At 36.2% G+C, this 21,412-nt stretch overlaps 1 protein-coding gene across 2 annotated transcripts in view; it reads right to left on the bottom strand.

Moving 5' to 3' along the window:
* HAT1 (histone acetyltransferase 1) overlaps positions 1-10,124 on the bottom strand; it is a 40,307-nt gene extending 30,183 nt beyond the window's left edge. Inside the window, exons 1-3 of one of the 2 annotated variants that reach the window (XM_054562374.1) lie at positions 10,049-10,124; positions 7,535-7,639; positions 1,539-1,614 (exon numbers count right to left, since the gene is read on the bottom strand). In XM_054562374.1, the coding sequence (XP_054418349.1) occupies positions 1,539-1,614; positions 7,535-7,639; positions 10,049-10,055 (188 nt within the window). In that variant the 5' untranslated portion in view covers positions 10,056-10,124. Of the gene's footprint in view, positions 1-1,538; positions 1,615-5,036; positions 5,243-7,534; positions 7,640-10,048 lie in introns of those variants that run through there. The other variant, XM_054562373.1, reaches the window with a different exon arrangement.
* Positions 10,125-21,412: the final 11,288 nt, after the last annotated feature.

The raw sequence follows: 21,412 nt of genomic DNA, 5'->3' as shown, positions 1-21,412 counted from the left end.
TAACCCATTGAATTAAAAATAAGAATCCTTCAATCTATTCTGATATAAAAGAAATACGTAAGGGGAAAAAGAGAAGCTCATTCTTATAGTGAAATGCCAACTAATGAATGTAGTAGGTATGACAAAGGGAGAAAACCATCACTTTATAATCAAAGTAAAATACTGATGAAGGCAAGAATCAGTAGTGGATTTAAAATTACTGGGTACAAGTTTGATGAGAAATAGGATATTTTCAGTCTCAGAGTATTTCCCCACATATTACATATAAATAACAAAGAGGAAAACATAATCCTTACAGTGGAGAAACCTGACAGACACCTCTCACCCAACTGGCCCAAGTCAACCTCACCAACAATGGGACAAACTGATATCATGGATTTTTGATATGACACACTGAGGAGGACAGATATATTTTGTCACAGTACTACAAAAAATATGCATTACATGAATTTAATAATGAAGAAACGATCAAACTAATCCAAAATAAAGGTGTACAAAACTAGCCTATACTCTACAAAAATGGCAATGTCATGAAAAACAAAAAAATCTTGAGGAGTTGTTTCAGATTAAAGACGAATAAATATATATGACAACTACATGAAATATGATTCTAGACTGGGTCCAGGATAGAAAAATGTTATTGTTGAAAATCAATTAGCAAATTTGAAATGTGGACTACCTATTAGAAAACAGTACTGTATCAATGGTAAATTTCCTGAGTCTTTATAATTCTACTACAGTTAGTGTCCTTATTTTTAGGAAATACATACTAAAGAATTTAGAAGGGATCAAGATATTGTCTGCAACAACAACATCATCAACAACATATCAATATATAGGGTTGGGCAAAAGTAGGTTTACAGTTCATATGGAAAAATAATACAATAATTTATAAGAGAGAATGATTAAAGCAAATATAGCTAAATACTAACAACTGGTGAATCCAGATAAAGCCTATACAGAGCATTTCAATCTTGAAAATTTTTTCAAAATTAAGTTTTTTTAAGAAAGGTAACTGACTATTCTAATAATGTAATGAAGGTGCAGAAAATTAAAGAATTGTGCTGAATATCCCAGGACATACTATTTACTTGTCATAGAATAATAATTTGAGCTTTCTTGCTTTGGTGGAGGGGGTTTTATTCTGCACTAGAAGCAGTATAGCAAAAGAGTAGTTAGTAAAAAAAAGTAGTAGTTGTGAATATGGGCTCTGCAGTCAGATTGCCTGAATCTGAACTTCAGCCATTCATATGTCCTTAGGCAACTATCCAGTTCAACCAATATATAGGGATAGCAAATGATAACACCATCACTAAGACTACTGTGAGAATTAAATGAGATAATGTATCTATAGCACTAAAAAGCAGATAGTAAATTGGTGTCTCACTGTCAAAAATACCATTTTTATGTACATTTAAAACTAGGTAACATGAAAAAAATAACAGGAAAGGAAGTCTAATTTCTAAATCTTAACAATAAAAGGAGTGGATTTTTTCTTTTCCATACTAATTTGGCAAACATCTTACTAAGTTACTTACTCATCCCCAAAGAGTTGATGGGTATATTCAGGAAAGAAAGTTCTAATGTCATTCTCAAGATCTTCGGGAAAACGAACTGTTTAAAAGATAAAAATATACACATATTAAAGATATTAACGTAAAGATACTAAAGGTGACAGGTTTATTTCCATTTAAAGAATTTCACTACACTAGGATATAGTCAACATTTTTCTTAAATTGTTGCTTTTCCATTATATGACTTACACTGGATTCTCAGGAGATAAATGAGCAATGAAAATTAGAAAATCACTTCTGAGTACTTCAGCATCAAAAAGCTACTATTCTAAGAATTAGAAAACTGGGTATGACAGAGGCATCTGATTTAGTTCATTTTTCTGTATGTTTATACACAATGCAAAAGTAAAAGAAAACAAAACAAAAAAAGACACTTGGAGATAAGAAAAGCTATAGCATCAAGAAAACAAAAACAGAATCTATAGGAAACACTGAGAATAAGAATAACCTGACTTTGATGAAAACCCTATCATCATCATCATCATTTCATGACTGCAAAATAATATTTATGTTTCTAGGTTTTGCTTTTGTACTGTTTGCTATTAAAAATAATACTGCAATGACATCGTTATGCATACCTTGCTATACATTGACAAGTACACAAAGGCAAATTCCTGGCAGTAGAAATGCTTAGTAAAAGCACTGAAATACCTTTATAAATACCGCTTAAGTGCCCTCTAAAAATATTGTAAATTTATATACCCACCAACAGCTACTTAAATTCATTAGTTTCCCACATCCTTGACAATACTGCATACCCTCAACTTAAATTTCTCCCAGTCCAAAATGGAAATGGGTATCCTGTTGTAATTTTCACTTGCATGTATTGTACTGATATTATTGAACATTTTCCCAACATAATTTATCTAATGAAGAAAGAAAAAATCCTTAAGAAATTGAAGAATAAAAAAGTTGTAGATGAAAAATTTCTAATACTGACCTCACAGAGAAAGTCACTCACAGAGCACGAAAGTATTATCTAGCAGATTATTGATTTATACAGAAGGAAAGATCTGTAGGGGTCTGGCACTCACCACCTTTCCAAATGATCTTAGAATTACTCATTATGAGCTTCCTGATTTAATGCAATATAATGTATACAGCATCACCGATAAAGTTATCTTAGCGAAAATATTTTATCTTATATACCTAATCCAGCTTTACTGTCTTCCACTTTACAAAAAATATAAAGGGTAGGGGGACAAGTTACATACTACCAACAGGAAACAGAAAAATACAGATTGTACATAGTTAAGAATGAAACTGAAGCAGCTAGAAATAAATGGAAGCATATCCCATGCCCATGGACAGGAAGAATTAACATCATCAAAACATCCATTCTACCCAAAGCAATCTATAGAGTCAGTGCAATTCCTGTCCAAGACACCAATGGCATATTTTACAGAACTAGAACAAATATTCCAAAAATATATATGGAGCCACAAAAGATGCCATATAGTCTCAGCAATCTTGAGGAAGAACAAAGTCAGAGATATCATACTTCCTGACATCAAACCGTACTACAAGGCTATAGCAATAAAAACAGCATGGTACTGGCATAAAAGCAAACATATAGATCAGTGAACAGAATAGAGCCCAGAAATAAGCCCATGCCTATATGGTTAATTAATATATGACAAAGGAACGAACTATAGAAATGATCCCTGAAAGTATAGTCTTAATACATGACAAAGGAGACAAGAACATACAGTGGAGTATAGACAGTCTATTCCATAAATGGTGTTGGGAAAATTGGATAGATAACATGCAAAAAAAATGAAACTAGATACCCTTCTTACACTATTAACTAAACTCAAAATGGATTAAAGACTTAAATATAAGACTCAAAACCATAAAACTCCAAGAAGAAAACACAGGCAGTAAAATCTGACATTTCTCTTAGCAATATCTTTCAGGTGTATTTCCTCGGGCAAGGAAAACAAAAGAAAAAAAACAAACAAATGGAACATCAAACTAAAAAGGTTTTGTACAGCAAAGAAACCATCAATAAAACAAAAAGACAACCTATTGAATGGAAGAAGATATTAGCAAAGATATAAAGGGATTAATATCCAAAATTTATAAAGAGTTCATACAACTCAATACCAAAAAAAAAAAAAAAGCCAATTAAAAAATGGGCAGAGGACCTGAATAGATATTTATCCAAAGAGGACATACAGATGGCCAATAAACATATGGAAACATGCTCAAGGTCACTTATCACAGAAATACAAAATAAAACCACAAGATGTCACCTCACACCTGTCAGAATGGCTTTCATCAATAAATCACCAAAGAACAAGTGTTGCAGGATATAAAGCAAAGGGAACCCTCATGCACTGTTGGTGGGAATGCAGACTGGTGCAGCCACTATGGAAAATAGTATGGAGGTTCCCCCCAAAATTAAAAATGGAACTGTCTATGATCCAGCGATTCCACATCTAAGTATAATCCCAAGAAACCCAAAACACTAATTAGAAAGAGTACATGCACCCCTATATCACTGCAGCATTATTTACAATAGTCAAGATATGGAAGCAACCAAAGCACCCATCAACAGGTGAGTGGATAAAAAAGTGATGGTACATGTATGCAACGGAATATTACTTGGCCATAAAAATAATGAAATCTTACCATTTGAGACAGCATGGATGGACCTAGAGGGTATTATGCTAAGTGAAATAAGTCAGACATACAAATACCATATGATTATACTTACCACATGTAAGTATAATCTAAAGAGCAAAATAAGCAAACAAAATAGAAACAGAGAACAGACTGACAGTTGCCAGAGGGGAAGGGTGTGTGGGGGGGGATGCAAAAGGTAAAGGGATGAAGAAATACAAATTGGTAGTCACAAAATAGTCCTGGGGATGTAAAATGCAGCATATGGCATTTAGTCAATAATATTATAATAATTATGTACAGTGTCAGGTAAGCACTTAAACTATTGAGGGGACCACTCTGTAGAGTATATGATGGTCTAACCACTACACTGTACGCCTGCAACTAATACAAAATAATGATGAATGTAAACTGTCATTGAAAAATAAAATTAAAAAAATCGAAAATGTAGATTTGTCTAACAATTCTGCACAATGACTGCACTCTTCCAAATAAATCAATGGCATGGGAGAAAATTTTCATGTGAGGGGAGGGACTATTCTGGATTAAAAGAGATTAAGGAAATATTATAAATTATTGCTACAAACTGTAAAGGATTAGAATGACCAAATAACCCAGTCAATTTTAGCTGCATCATATATGTGTAGGACTTAAGTCAAGTAAAGTGGATCCTGATGTAGGAAAAAATAAATACTAAAAATTATTTTCCATAGTTTTCCCCAAACACTATTAATACAGACAGAAAATCCCTGGCCAGGTGGTTCAGTTGGTTGGAGCGTTACCCCATACACCAAAGAAAAAAAAGGTTTACGTTCAATTCCTGGTCAGGGCACATACCTAGGTTGAAGGTTTGATCCCCAGTCAGGGCACATACAGGAGGCAACCAATAGATGTTTCTCTCTTTCTCTTTCTCTACCCCCCACCCCCAATCAATAAACATATCTTCAGGAGAGGATTGAGGAGGGAGAAAAAAAGAAACCATCTTTCACCCATCAGAACGGCAGGGAGTTCTTTTTGTTTTTGTTTTTAAATAGTAATATACAACATTGACCAGGGTACAGGTAAAAAGAAAATCTCAAAAAATTCTGGTGTAAATATAGGTAGTTTCTTGGAAGACAGTTTGGCAATAGCTACTAAATCGGTTCTTATTCCATTCTGGCACAGTGGTTCTCAAACAGAGGCAACTTCACTCATCACCCTCAGGGGATATTTGGCAATGTCAGAAGACATTTTTGGTTGTTGCAACTGGAAAAAAAAGACATTTTAATGTCATCTAGTGAGATCAGGGATGCAGCTGAACATCCTCCAGTACATAAAATAACAAACAACTATCTAATTCAAAATGTCAGTCGTGCTGAAATTGAGAAACTCTGATCTAGCATTTCAGTTTCTAGACACATTCCATTGAACATTCACGTAAGTGGGTAAAGATAAACACAAGGATAATTATTGGAGAATTACTTTTAATAATGAGAGAAGAAGCAATCCCTCAATAGGGAATACTTAAATAAGTTATGAGATAGTCATAGTGTACTACGTAATTTAAAAGAACAAGGTAGCCCTGGTGTGGCTCAGTGGATTGAGCACCGGCCTGCGAACCAAAGGGTCACTGGTTCGATTCCCAGTCAGGGTACATGCTTGGGTTGCGGGCGAGGTCCCCAGTAAGGGGTGTGCAAGAGGCAGCCACACTGATGTTTGTCTCCCTCTCTTTCCTCTAAAAATAAATAAATACAAAAAATAAAAATAAAAGAAAAAGAACAAGGTAGATCTACATGTAGTTACAGAGAATAATATTCAAGACACTGTTAAACTAAATAATAAAACAGCCTTTCCACAGGATCCTAGTTTTAGAAAAATAATGTCTGCACAAGGAAAAAAATCTAGATCAGTATTATTTTTTTTAGTGAGGGGTTAGGGGATCATTATCTTATTTGTAATTTTCTTTGTATTTGTCATGTTTGTATTGTTTAAATAATAGCAGCTGACATTAAGAATTTTTTTTTCTTTTTAAGATTTTTAGCTATTTATTTTTAGAGAGAAGGGAAGGGAAGGAGAACAAGAGGGAGAGAAACATCAAAGTGTGGTTGCCTCTCATGGGTCTCCTGCTGGGGACTGGCCCGCAACCCAGGGATGCGCCCTGACTCGGAACTGAACCAGGGACCCTTTGGTTTGTAGGCTAGCACTCAATCCACTGAGCCGTATCAGCCAGGGCAAGAATTTCTAAAAGTCTAGTTATTCAAGCACTTCATTTGTGTTTAACCTTTCATTTAATGTTTACAACCACTATAAAGTACTGTGAATTCCATTTTAAAGATGAGGAAACTGAGGCGTGAAAAGTGATGGAACCAGAATTCATGAGCATATAATTGAACAGTTTTACTGAAGTATAATTTATATACCATAAAAGTCACTCGTTTTAAGTGTATAATTCAATGATTTTTAGTACATTTAAAATTGTGTAACCATTGTCACAATCTAATTTTAAAATATTGCTATGACTCCCAAAGGAAATCTCATGCTCATTTCAGTCATCTCTGTTCCCATTCTCAGCTCCGGGCAACCACTAATCTACTTTCTGTCTGTGGATTTGGTTTTTCCAAACATTTTATACAAATGGAATCATACAGCATATGGGTTTTTTTGGAGGGGGCAGGAGGTTTCTGGTTTCTTTCACTTAGAATGTTTCTGAGGTTCATCCATGTTGTAGCATTTTCAGACCTTCAATCCTTTTTATTGTCAAATAATATTCCATTATATAGCTATAGGTACCCTATGTTGTTTACCTGTTTACCAGGTGATAGATATCTGGGTTGTTTCCATTTTTTGGCTATCGTGAATAATGTGCAATGAATATTCATGTATGAGTCTTTATATGGACAAATGTTTTCATTTCTCTTGGGTAGATACCTAGGAGTAGAATTTCTGGGTCATAAAATAAATTCATGTTTCTAACTTTTTAAGAACCTGCCAAACAGTTTTCCAAAGTAGTTGTATTCTTTTACATTCCCATTGGCATTATAAGTTTTTTCGCACATCCTTACCAACATTTATTGTATATTATTTTCATAAGAAAAAAGCAAAGGTAAATATTTTAAAGAAGCTGAAACCACTTATTCCTGTCACTTTTTGACACACTGTACTTTCTGTACATACACTTTGCCCCTATAAAACATCTACCCACTCTATGACATAAAGACTGAATAAAATCTGAGTATGTTTAATAAATGCAGAAAAGTATATTTACATAAACAGCTGCTCTGATAAGCTCTTTGAATTTTAAATTAAATATACACACTCTGTACATATATAATACCACTTAGAAATGGCATACATACCTAGTTTCAGTTCAATTGCTGTGTTGGTGTTACATTTGTACTCTGCGAGTTTCTTCTCCACTGCACTTTTGTACTCAACCAAAAATTTCTCCATAGCACCAAATCCTGAGAGAAAAGGTTTTTAAAATGTCTGGTTGAAAGTGGTTTATATAGTAAAACCTAAAAATAGGGTTGTTATTAGAAGTGGGATGAAGGTTCAGATTTAAAGCATTTTATTTTTTAAAATATTTTATTTATTTATTTTTAGAGAGGGTAAGAGAGGGAGGGAGGGAGAGAGGGAGGGAAACATAAATGAGTGGTTGCCTCTTGAGCACCCCCTACTAGGGACCTGGCCCACAACCCAGGCACGTGCCCTGACTGGGAAACGAACTGGCGACCCTTTGGTTTGCAGGCCAGTGCTCAATCCACTGAGCCACACCAGCCAGGATTAAAGCATTTGAATAGATCATAAAAGTACAGATCATTCTCCATATACACCTAAATAAATGTCCAGAGTATGAATGTCTCATTATAAACCAGACAAAACATCATTTGTGATTTAAAGGCTTATAAACTAGGCCTGCTTTACATAAATGAGTAAACCTGAAAATCAACATGACAGATTACTGACATTTCTGAATATTTAATACTACTATAAATTACCTGCTAGAATTTATACCTACGTAGCCTTTTTAAAAGATATGTAAAAAGGATGCCACTGCTCCACTAAGAAATAAAGTGAGAATGTCCTTTGATAATTACAATAGTATTTCATTTCTAATACTGAAAAACTTCTACCCAGAATATTTCCAGATTGACTATTAAAAGTCATCACCTGATAAAGCCTAGATTATCTCAGGAAGGATACACACAAAAAAAAACTGGTAACCATGGTTACCTCTAGGATAAGGGAAGGAATGGGGACAGGGTGAGAAAATTTTCACTGTATTAAAAAAAATTTTTTTTTTTACCATCTATGCATAAAGTTACAAACTATTCCAGGCTACTGGAATAACCAAATGGTTTTACAACGTGGCTAGCCATCTATATATACAATGAATAATTAACAATGGAAGAAATCATTATCAAGAGGACCTTTCAAGCAGTGACAATAAATCTGACAAAAAAATACAAAAATTAGTAAAAATTCAGGAAAAAAATAATTAGCAGAAACAAAAGGGGTACAATGACATACCATAAACTTCAGCAAGAGGTTAAAACACACGTACAGAAAACAGGGAACACGAAGCAATACAGATTAATGCTTTGGAGTTAAGAGTTCCTGCATTCAAATCCAGTCTTCACGATTTATTTACTACATCTGTGAATCAGAGCATCTTACTTGACTTCTCTGACCCTGATCTATAAAACTGAGATAACAGAACCCACATGGAGGAATTTATGTGGAATCTATGCTGCAAAATTTAACTTGTGAATCATACATTAGCTTAATCCCTAGAATTCTATAACACAAGTAGATACTGTATCATCCCATTTCCTATTAAAAAACTCAGGCTTAGAGGTTTATTTGCTTAATGGCATCCAATTACTAAGTGGTGGAGCTGAGATTCCAATTAGGTGTAATTTTTATAACATATACACCCTATACAATACAGATGTCTCCCCTCTTTTACGGTACCAAATGTACACAAGATCCTACAGCTCTTCCTTAAACATCTGTACAGCTCGAGCTATATATAGCCTGTCTCTCCAGCACACCCAAAAAGTGTAGTGAGACTGCTATGAAGGCACTGGGGAAAGGGATAATAGAAACTGTTCATTACGTCAAAAGATATGTAATTGGGGAAAAAGTATATAGTGACTTCAAAACAGTCCTAATATACGTACAAAATAATAGCAATTAAATACTGTAAACAAGACTCAATAAAGAAGAGAGCATAATAGAATGACCATAAGGGAATTAAATTGTAGTAGACACCCTCTATAGAGTTTAGATGAAGGAATAATGTGAGAGTTCTTTTTTCAAAGGAAATCTAAACAGGTCCCCTAAATACTAAAATATGAGAGATTAAGGAGACTGCGAAGTCAGTCAAGAATCAAATGAGAGCCCGAGTGCAGGGCAAGGCAGCAATGCGCTAGCTCTAAGCTGACGGTAGTGGAAGGCGGAGGGAGATCTGGAGGAGGAGGAGGAGGATCCGAGTATTGAAATCAGCTGGCGGGAACAGACCATACTAGTGTAGCGAAGGCAGCAGTGGGCAAACATGAACGAGAAAAGAAACAGGCCTTAAAGCATCTGGCACCTTAAAAGCCCAAATCGCGATTCTTTTCCCCGTCCCTTCGCAGGGGCCAAGTTCTTCGCAGAAGACGCAGAACCCCGAGCAGTTGGGGGCGGGGGCACGAACCTCTGCCCACAAGAAACTGCGCTGAGAGTTCCGCGCTTTCGGGCTGAAGCAGGCCTTCTGGAACCCAGGCTAGAGCCCGAAAGTTCCAGGCGAGAACTGTCACCACGGTCTCAGCGTTCTTTCCCAAACCTGCAAGCCCCCTCCCCTTCGTAAACTTTTCCCGGGAACTTACCCGCCATTTCCGAGCTGCGAGCACTCGCGGCCGAGGAAGGACGAATCAACCCGCGCGCTCCCTGGCCGGAAGTGACCGCACTGTGTGACGCATTTCCCCCGCCCACCAATGAGAGGAGGAGGTTTAAGGTGCCGGGTGGCGGAAGCTGCCTAAGAGGCGGGGCTAACACCGCCGGGAATGCTCGGACCGTTGCCTAGTCACGGCGGGTGCCGTCAGCCGTTTCGAAGGCCTGAGTGGATGAGGCCGCAGAAGGGACGTTCTGTGTTAACCCTGGGAGAGTTTTTTTGGAGTTCATTTGATAATGTAGATACCTTATGGCTTATGGCTGCTTTCTGTTTCCCCATGACTATGTTTTGGAGACTGATAGAAAAACTTTCCCCTTGGCCTGGATGATAGATCCAAACACCTGAACTCTAGTTTAAAATGTAGGAATTGAGTTGGGAGTTGCAGTTACGGGGGAAATTTTCACTTTATTTATTCCTATTTTTGCTGTCAATACTTGCTTAACATCATTTTTTTTTAAATCTCATACTTTTTTAACAGTATTCAGTGCCATATCAAGTACTCTGGTTTCACTCTTAAGGTTACTAAGCAACCATTTAGTGCACTGAAATTGTTGCTTAGTACCTCAAGTGGCCTGGTCTGGTCCTACAGATTTCAAGTCCTATAAGCTTGAACCGCATCACAACATGCTACCTGTTCTAGACCACTGGGCGTGTTAACATTTATTAACTGTTGAGACTGTCCCTGCGGAAAAACCACTTTTTTGGTATCCACAAATATTCCCACAGTATTTTCTATATATTAGAATGCCTTGTGTCAACAAATGTTGGTTATTTTGATGCTAGAGCAAAAATGGACCCTTGGGGTGAGAGCCTAGAACCAATGAATTAGAGATGAGGAAACTAAAGCCCAGAAAAGAGAAATTGCCCAAGTCCACTCAGTATACAGCCTATGCAAGTCCAGTTCTCCAGATACCCCAGTTTTTGTTTGACTATATGGAGATAGGCCTCCTGATGATAAAAGATCAAAAAAGTCACCGAGAATGTGCAAATTCTTTTCCTTTAAGCCTTAATGAAACACCAGAAATTATAGTGTGCGAAGAGAACTGAAATCAGTGCTATAATCAATGACACTACGAATCGAAAAAGGAAAGCAATTTTTTATAATCTCTTCAAAATGTCAAGACTCACCGTTTCTTTTTAAAACCACCTTTTCTGTAGATCAGTCAAATTGCTGTCCCGCAGTTATGATCCTTATTAATAAGAAATCAAGATTAATTTTTCTTAACTGCAGCAAATATGAAACAGATTGGTCCTGTGACTTTATGGCTAGTTGTAGTAAAAAAATACAATGAAACCTATACATGATAAATATGAATAAGATATAAGATGAGTATGAGTAAGAAATATGATGAAACATCTATCATGTGACTAGCATTTAGTATCATCAGCTTGCAAAATTGAGGTTACAGTTTTAAAACTGTCCTTTTCTTATACTTGTTCACACATTGATTAAAATGTTACAGAATACATGTTTAGGTACAATTTGCCTAAAAGGTTAAAAGAATGACTTCTTTCAGAAAAGTAATAGTAATATTACCAAAAAAGAAAATGTATTTCTTTTTTAAGTAGGATTTTCACTTTTTAAAAATATATATTTTACCTTACTCTGAACAGGATTTAGGAAGTGAAGATACCACCATAGAATAAAATATTTATGAAAAGGAATACGTTGTCCTAATATGTAAGAAAGAGGCAGCATAGTGGCGTGGAAAGTTTAAGCCCTACTAATCTAAGCTCGAGTTTTTCATGTTGTGACCTTGTTTCATCTACTAAATGGAGATAATAATGCCTCCCCAGTCATCACACTGGTGGTTGTGTAAAACAAATGGAACAATATTTACTAAAGAGTTTTGCAAACTCTAAAATCATATGTTAATATGAAGTGGTATTAGTACGAATACATTTATTCTATACTAGGAATCTGGAAAAGGCATTTTTCTCCAGAGAAAAAGGCCATATTACATTCTTAGGAGTGAACTGGCAACCATATATTTGCTAAGGGTTAAGAGCATACAGACTAGTAAAGTTTGCTATTGTGTCTTGAAACCTCCAGAAGAGATATATTTTCAAGATACGGCATTAAACATATAGTCATCAGAAAGTGGAGGAAGGGAACCTAAGTTCTAAAAGATAAATGTAGGTACTTAATGTGTCTTTATTTCAAAATATATACAGACAAATAACAATAACTAGTTAACGTATGTAAATGCTAATGTTATGAGGATGAGGTATGAGTTTCAATCCTCAGAACAGTTTCCCAGGATCCCCTTAAATCAAAAGTGGCTCAAAAGTAATAAAAAAAAAGTTTCTTTCTTTCTTTTTTCTTTTACTTATTATAAGAAAGGAAACTGACAGTCTCACTGTGTTCTGTAGTCCTCTTTGAAACATCCTGTGTTTGTGGACTATACCTTATAATGCTGAAACATCCTTCCCCACCATCTGGTAAAAAAGGGCCCAAATTAAAATTTGAATCATCTCTAAATAAGAATCTAACCATAAAAAAGTTCACTATTTCTTTTTAAAACAGCAAATTTGTTTTATAATTACAGATTTTTTGACAAATTTCTTGTATCAGGAAGAAATACAAATTTTATTATGTTCCTTTAGCAGTTTTTTGTTTTTGTTTTTGTTTTTGCATCTCAGGCTAGGAACAAATTATGAGTAAACCCAACACTTGAACATGTTTTAATTCACTCTCATTTTCAATCAATTGGCATAGTAAATGTGTCATTACTAAGCTGGTAGTGGATGCCAAGGTTCATTTAATCAGTAATTCAGTCCTCACATAGTGTGTTGTGATTTTCTATATGAGAGGCGGAAAATGGCTTGGACCTGTGTACCACGTGTGATTTTGAAATGAACACCTTGAATTGCAGTAATTTTTATTTGTTAATATTTTTCTATAACAAAATGAGAAGCACTAGAAAAAGAGATTTTATTTTGTAAACAATCATTCATGACTTCACACATTCTCTATTAATATTCTACTAAGCTCACAGTAGATACTTCCATGATCATGCATGAGGGGTAGTGCATGTTGAGATTTAAATTGCACAAAGCTGCACACTCATCTAGCTTTGTTTGATTTAGTGTTTTAATATAGTGTGACAATTTTGTGAATGTAATCATGTGAAAGTCCTCTGGAAATGAAAAATTATGTGGGTCCCCCAAATTAAATAATGTTTTTGTACATAATAATAATGTATGAATAAAGTCCATATTAAGTTACAAACATTTACATGTAAATGGGTTCCTCCAAAAACATATAGTCAATCAAATTCTCTGACTTTTCACACACACACAAAAAGTGGCTGCCTCAATATGAACTAACTTGGGAAAATATTTAATATATAATTGGTTATGAAATAAACTACACAACATTATAATGTTACTTTATTTCCTTTCAAAAACTGTATTTTAGCCCTGGCTAGTGTGGCTCGCCATTTCAATTCCCAGTCAGGGCACATGCCTGGGTTGAGGACCATGTCACAGTAGGCACATGAGAGGCAACCACACATTGATGTATTTCTCCTTCTCTTTCTCTCTCCCTTCCCCTATCTCTAAAAATAAAGAAATAAAATCTTTTTTAAAAAGTATTTTGATATAAACATAGAAAACGTTTGAAAGCATATCAAACAAGTTTAACCGCGGCAGCCTCTAAGAGAGGAAATTTTGAGATGGGGATTAATGAGGGATTTTTTAAAAAAATACTATTTGCTTCTTTTAATAAGGATGTATTCTTTTTTATAATTAGACACATCAATCTTTTTGGAGATTTTAGAAATGTTTTCCAGCTCCTTACTCTCTTATTTACATTGTAGAAATTATGATATACAGAATCGAAGAGAAGCAGAGTAATTGGAAAAAGGAATAGTTAGTAGAAAATTAATATTTCTAGTTTTGCATTCCATCATTATTTAGAAACTAAGATTGGTCAAATGAGGGAAGAGCACCATAATTTCTTATACTTCTTTACAAAAGAACTATCCAGTGATGCCTGCTTTATTTTTACTTTTTTTTTCTGATTTACTTCTGAAATTATAATTCTTAAGAATGGCATTAATTATGTATGTCTACTTAGAGTGGGTAATACAATAATGCCTATTGTATTTCCACTTTTATAGTTAAAATGTTATTTCAAATATCAATTCTTTTTTCAGATTTAGCCAACAAAAAAAAATGACCATCACTCCATTATTGCTGTTGTTTTATGCTGTTTCTTAATGTGTGAGAGCTTCTAGGTAGGAGGAGGAGGGTAAAGAAAACTTTATCAAAGTTACTTAGATATTAAAGAAATAAGACTAAAAAGTGGTGAAAATTATGACTAGAAATATTCATTTTAAATTAATACATTGTTTCAGTCACTTTGCCTTTTTAAGTTTTGACTGTGGTGAAAACCACATCCCATAAAATTGACATCTTAATCATTTTTAAGCATGCAGTTTAGTAGTAGTCTTAAGTCTTTTCACATAGTTGTGAAAGCTGTCATTTTTAATGGATTGGTTTTCATTCAACTTTCTGTGATCTGGACACACAAAGTGAAGAGCTTTTATATCAGTTATAGAATGCTGTCAGTTAAGTGTTTCATTCAAGAATTATAAAAGAATTATAGAATTATAAAATATTAAAAGAACTAAAAAACAAAATAAAATTTAGCTTTATGGTAGTTTTTTTTAATTGTAATTTATTGATTATGCTATTATAGTTGTCCTGATTTATCTAACTCCGTAGTGCCACTCCACCCAGCACCCCCTACTCCCTCAGGCAGTCCCCACACTATCATTCATGTCCGTGAGTCATGCGTATAAGTTCTTTGGCTACTCCATTTCCTATACTGTACTTTACATCCCCATGGCTATTCTCTAACTACCTATTTGTACCTTTTAATCCCCTCACCTCTTCACCCAGTCCCCCACACCCCTCCCATCTGGCAACCATCAAAACATTCTCCATATCCATGATTCTGTCTCGGTACTTCTTGTTTGCTCAGTTTGTTTTTTAGATTCAATTGTTGACAGATACATATTTTTTGCCATTTTATTATTTGTAGTTTTGATCTTCCTTTCTTAAATATTTCACATTTAACATAATAATGGTTTGGTGATGATGAACTCCTTTAGTTTTTTTCTTGTCTGGGAAGCTCTTTGTCTGCCCTGTGATTCTAAATAATAGCTTTGCCGGGTAGAGCAATGTTGGCTGTAGGCCCCTGCTTTTCATGACTTTGAATATTTCTTCCCAACCTGTTCTGGCCTGCAAAGTTTCTTTTGAGAAATCAGCTGACAGTCTTATGGGAACTCCGCTGAAGGCAAATAATTTCTCTTGCTGCTTTTAAGATTCTCTCTTTATCTCTAACCTTCAGTATTTTGAATACAATGTGTCTTGGCGTGGGCCTCTTGCACACATCTTGTTTGGGTCTCCCTGTGCTTCCTGGAATTGCATGTCTAATTCTTTCACCACGTTAGGGAAGTTTGTTTGCTTTTACTGTTTTTTCAAATAGATTTCCAATTTCTTGCCGTTTCTCTTCTCCTTCTGGCACACGTATGATGCGAGTATTGGACCTCTTGAAGTTGTTCCGGAGGCTGCTTACACTATGCTCATTGCTTTGGATTCCCTTTTCTTCTTCTTGTTCTGATTGGGTTTTTATTTTATTTTGTTTGGTTCCTTATGTTCCAAATCATTGCTTTGATTCTCAGCTTCATCCACTCTGCTGTTGTTTCCCTGTAAATTGTTCTGTCTTTCAATTAGTGTATCCTGCGTGGCTGACTGAGTCTTTTATGCTGCTGAGGTCCTCGCTAAGTTCCTTGAGCCTCCATATAACCAGTGTTTTGAACTCTGCATCTGATAGATTGCTCTTCTCCATTTCATTTAGCTCTTTTTCTGGAGTTTTGATCCTTTCTTTCATCTGGGCCATGTTTTTTTGCCCCCTCGTTTTGGCAGCCTCCCCGTGTTTGTCTCTACGTAGCAGGTAGAGCTGCTTCGACTCTGTGTCTTGGGAGCGTGGCCTAATGAAGTAGGTGTCCTATAGGGTCCAGTGGCACACCTCCCCTATCACCCAAGCTGGGTACTCCAGATGTGCCTTTGGTGGGGGCTGAGTACACCCTCCTCTTGCAGTTGAGCCTTGGGTGCTGTTGGCAGATCAGTGGGAGGGATTTACCCAGGCCAGCCAGCTAGCTGCAAGAACGGGCTGTGACAACTGGCCACCAACCTCCACCCTCTGTGGAGGATCAGCTGTGTGGGGGCTGTGTGGCGGTGCTCCACCGTGGTCCGTAGCCGGCCACTGGGTGCGCTGGCCCTGGGGTTTCCCAGGTGGTGCAGGCCCAGGTCAGCCCCCACCTGTGTTTTGCCTGGGTACCCTGCCTGGGCTATAAAGCAATCTGACCCGGCTGCTACTTGTGCTGGGCTTGGAGATTCCCAGGTGACGCCAAGCTGTGGATCTAGGCTGGCTGCTGCTAGTGCAGGGCCTGGGGTTCACTGAGGCCAGCTGTTGCTTGTTTGAGAGGATTTAGGAAGCTGTGAAGAATGAGCCAAGACCAGGCATTCATATGGAAAAGCAGCTTGGGTGGGGCTGTAAGTGGGGTGGGGTGGAGTCTCTGGGGATCTCCAAGGTGGGTCAAACAGTGTTAGCCAGGTTGATGGAGTCTCAGATATGGCACCAGCTTGCGGGCTCTGTGGGGGCAGGGTTTAGAGAAAGGACAATGGCCCCCTTCCTTCCTTGATGCTGGACACTCCAGTTCCTCCCTTGATGCTAGTGGTGCCTTTCAAGCAGCTACCCCGGTGCTGGAGCTCAGAGGGAGTGAGCCTGAGGAGGTGGGTCTGTGTGTGGGTTCTTTAAGAGGAACTCCTTGGGGTTCCAGAAGTTTCTTCCATGGACTCAATCCCTGCTGGTTTTTGCAGCCAGAGTTGTGGGGACTTATCTTCCTGGCACTGGAAGCTTGGGTTGGGGGTGGGGGCCTAGTGTGGGGCTGGTCCTCCTAGCTCCAGAGATATCCCTCCCGAATTTTAGCCACCACGCATGGGTGAGGGACCTGCCTGGTCTGTGTCTCTGCCCCTCCTACCAGTCTGTGTGAATGAGGTTTCTTTAATTCTGTAGTTGTCAGACTTCTATTCAACTCAATTTCTGACAGTTCTGAGTGATGGTTGGTCTATATTTTAGTTGTAATTTTGATGTGGTTCTGCTTAGAGGCGAGCCATGTCTGTCTCTGCTGCCCTCTTGACCGGAATGACAGTAGTGCTTCTCATACATTTTTTTACAAATCAGAATTTTAAGGGAATACATACAGTTTTCAACAAGCTTAAACCAACTAGTCACAATGCAAATAAAAATAAAAGAATTCTTTCTGAAAATTTTGCTAAAGGGATTCCAGATTTTAAGTTTGCCATTAGGCTCATCAACAAAGGGCTATCAGGGAATCCTTTCCCGGTCTCTTGAATGTGGTAAGAAGAAATGGTCATGCCAAGTGGCACCATATAAACAAAGAGAACTTGCTTCATCAGGTAAGGAGGGTGTATTAGAGGGTTAAGATGCATTTAAAGAATAAAAGGTTTACTTTTTTAGATCTTTGTAGTTAAATTTTGTTGTATATGAGGACTTCTATTTTACTATAGATATGGTGTTATTTTTTATATAGTTTAAGAGAAACTAAGGTACTTTGAATAATATAGAATCATTAATTTTTGAGCAAAGTGACTGTAAAAATCAGGTAATCTAGTCCTTGTCGTAATTTTTTATTTGGTATGCAAAATGCACAAAACTTTTGTTTATATCTCCTTATAAATATGTATCTAATATATTTTTTTATTTTTAAAAGTTATAGTGGTTTTTTTTTAAAGATTTTTTACCTATTTTTAGGGAGAGGGAAAGGGAGGGAGAAAGAAAGGGTGAAAGCATCAATTTGTGAGAAACATCAACAGCCTACTTCTCATGTGGCCCCAGCTGGGGACCTGGCTGGCAACCCAGGCCTGTGCCCTGACAGGGAATAGAACTGGTGACCTTTTGCTTCACAGGCCTGCCCTCAATCCACTGAGCCACACCAATCGGGGCTCTAATATATTTTTAATACTGTTAATTCCTATATTAAATATTACTATTGTTAACTTTTTATTTTTACACAAAAAAGAATATGATTACTCATTTTTAATTTTTTCTACCCCAGTTGCACTCCTGAAGATCCCTGACTTAATCCCACACTCTTGCTTGAGGTTTCTTAGCCAGTTACGGATAAAGCCGATACTGTGGTCCAAGTCTCTCAGTTTGGTTTTGTGTTTTCCCACTTTTTTCTTCCTTTTCTTTCTGTAGAAGGGGCTAATTTCCTTCATGAAATACTTTATTTTGGAGTGAAAGAAACTGTATCTGTCACACGGCTGAAACCTCTGCAAAGTTTGTTAAATGACTTTGTAGTAGTAGCATCAAAAACGCAACCCCCTTCAGCCACCCCACCCCACCCCACTAAACAACTGAACTTCCAGTTTTGTTCAAGCACTTCATGGTTCTTGGTATCAGAAACTGCTAAGTTTCTTTGCTTTAAAACACCCTTGAACATGTCATTAGAATCGAAGAACCCATAAAGGACCTCATTCACGTTTAACCCATTACTACCAACATGTGTGTAACACAGGCCTTTTCCTCTTATTAAATTGCCTTTTAGATATCTCCAGGAAGAAGCTTTGGCCTGGAGTGAGCCATCAATGTTCATTTGCTAGAGTAGATTTATCCTTGATACAATGGCTCCAAAGATGAGATTTTCTGGGACACGGGTATGTGTATAGACAGGCTCAGATCATCAATAGTTCTGTCTTTACCCAGAGAATTTTAATTTGGATTAAGTTTTAGCTTTCTTATAGAGTTCTAAGAAAGCCTAGCTAGTCCTCATCAGTAACTTACCCTCATCCTCTATACTTCTTTCTCTATCTTTCAGTGAGTTAAACACCTAAACATTCAGACACTAATTGTAAACTGCTATCTCCCAGACCCAGGTCCTATTTGGAATATACTTACAGAGTTCAAGACAGGTATTGGGTGAGTAGTATAGTCAATAAAACATCTTTCCTCCTTTTCTCCCTGGATTTCCACAAGCAACAGGAACAAGCCCATGCTGTACTCTGCAGCAGCCCCACATTTTCTCACGACTGAGGTTTTTATACTCTTCTTTCACTTCTCTCCAGTTGCCTTTATTGAGGCCTGCTGTATCTGGGGCCTGCTGTGTTCACTCACCAAGGTAGGCCTGCTTATCACAAAAGAATTGCCTTATTTTCTGATCTGTCCTCCTAGGGGATAATCATGCATCATCATCTTCTCCACTCTTAAGCTTATTTGCCTCTTATTGATAACTCCTCCAGGGCCAGAACTATGTTATCTTCATCCTTGAGTTCTTACTTGAAGTGAGAACAAATTCTTTTACTAATATTTACTAAAGATTTTTATTCAGATTAGCTTTTGTATTAAATACATTTACATTCATATTTAAGCTTGCCCATGTCCTCTCTTCTTAGGCCCACTGGCCCTTAAGAACAGTTCCTCTATAAATGGAATTATCTATTTACTGAATACTGGGTTAACATTAAAAATACATGTTCTCATTTAAGACCAAATACTTGGAGAAATGATAACTTCCACTTTTTAAAAGTGGTAAGAATTATTTTAGGGGGTTTCTAAAATATTAACAAATAATTATAACATTTTGTTTTTTATAAAAGTTATGTTAAGCTAGAATCACAAAGAAGACCAGGAAGAAATTTGATTTTTCAAAAAATTGTGGTTGTACACTTTACTTCTGCATTGTCCTTGGATAGGTAGAGGCCCTGCTGAGCAAAATTGTATGTTTTTTTCATTTGGTAAAGATTTTTGCTATTTTTTTCTTTTCAAGTAGACTTTCAAGTTCTTTAGCTCTCAGATTTTGAACTTTACATTATTCTTTTGCGTAAAATGCACAGAGGGACTGCTGCAGGGAGACGACAAATGCCCAGTTCTCTCAGAAAGTGTAAGTGTGTTTAGTCATCTTGGGTTTTACTGTGCTTTCTGTTTAGTTAAATAAATTAAATATTATTTTAAGTGCAAAATGACAATTTCATGTACTATTAGGATATTTATTTGTATATGATCCCATATGTAAACACAAATGAAAATTGTGTACTTATGTGTTTAGTAAATTATGACATCTTATTAATTTATTAAAGGTAGATAAATATTTATCTAAATCATCATTGGGACAGATTAGAACGACAGATGTAATTTGAAATGTCATTCTTTGGTGAGTCTTATTTTATTTTTATGCTATCTATTTCATGTATCTTTTCCAGTGGGATCATATAAGGTAGAGATTTAAAAAAAAAGTCATAAGTTTTTTATCTTTTACCAAACTTGGATTAAGAAGGGATTAGGGTATTCCCAGGAATGAGATAAATATACCACAAATAATTGCAAAAGATTCTTACCCTGTTCCGGTGTCCTAAAATATTCCAATGTGGGAGGATTACTTTATAAATTAGAGTCCTCAAATAAATAGAAATGATGCTATAGAAATTGGAGTTAGAGATAGAATAGGATAGAATAGGTGATTTCACATAAGGTGAGCCTAAAGGAATCTTCACTAGAAGGTTCAAAGACATGCTCTGAAATATCCACACTCTTAACAATTACATATATGGACTCCGTGCAAACTGGAATGATTGCAGATGATGGAAAAAGTTGAGCATAATATTAAATTTTTAATGGAAAAGGGAAGAACTGAGAGATCACATTTTGTTTAGTCTTCATTTTTTAAATACTATGGTGTTAATCTTTGAGAAATAACAACTAAAAAAAACCCCATAATTTATAAGTCCACAGAGGGTGGCCAAATATTCATCATCTAATAGAAATTTATGAAAAGCAATCTTACTAAATAAACATATTTTATTTCTTAAAACAAATAAATGGCAAAAATAAATATAATATTAAGTTTAGTTAGATATACTATTTGCTGACCCTATGCAAAATTGCGATTTAGAGAAAGTACAGTTATCTGCTCCAAGCTTGTTTAATGTATTTGGATTACTTACACAATTATACTTGCCACATACATACAATGTCAAATTCTGATTCATTCGCATAACATTATATCACAAACTACATACTACTCTTACTTTCATGTGACCAAGTTACTAAAGAATATGAACTTGGTGGAGGTATGAACATAAAATGTCTAATTTTTCTCTAGTCACTGCTCCCACTGTACTATGTTAAATATCCTCTCCTCCTGGGCAGATTTCAGAGTTTTCCAGTCTTTTACCTTACTCAAAGTCTAGCCTGGCCTATTTTAAA

This window comes from Pteronotus mesoamericanus, unplaced genomic scaffold, assembly GCF_021234165.1.
Source record: "Pteronotus mesoamericanus isolate MK-2021 breed Mesoamerican mustached bat unplaced genomic scaffold, CSHL_Meso_final scaffold_651, whole genome shotgun sequence".
Lineage (NCBI taxonomy): Eukaryota > Metazoa > Chordata > Mammalia > Chiroptera > Mormoopidae > Pteronotus > Pteronotus mesoamericanus.
Note: the sequence above shows the minus strand (reverse complement) of the source record. Positions and strands in the feature narration are given on the sequence as shown.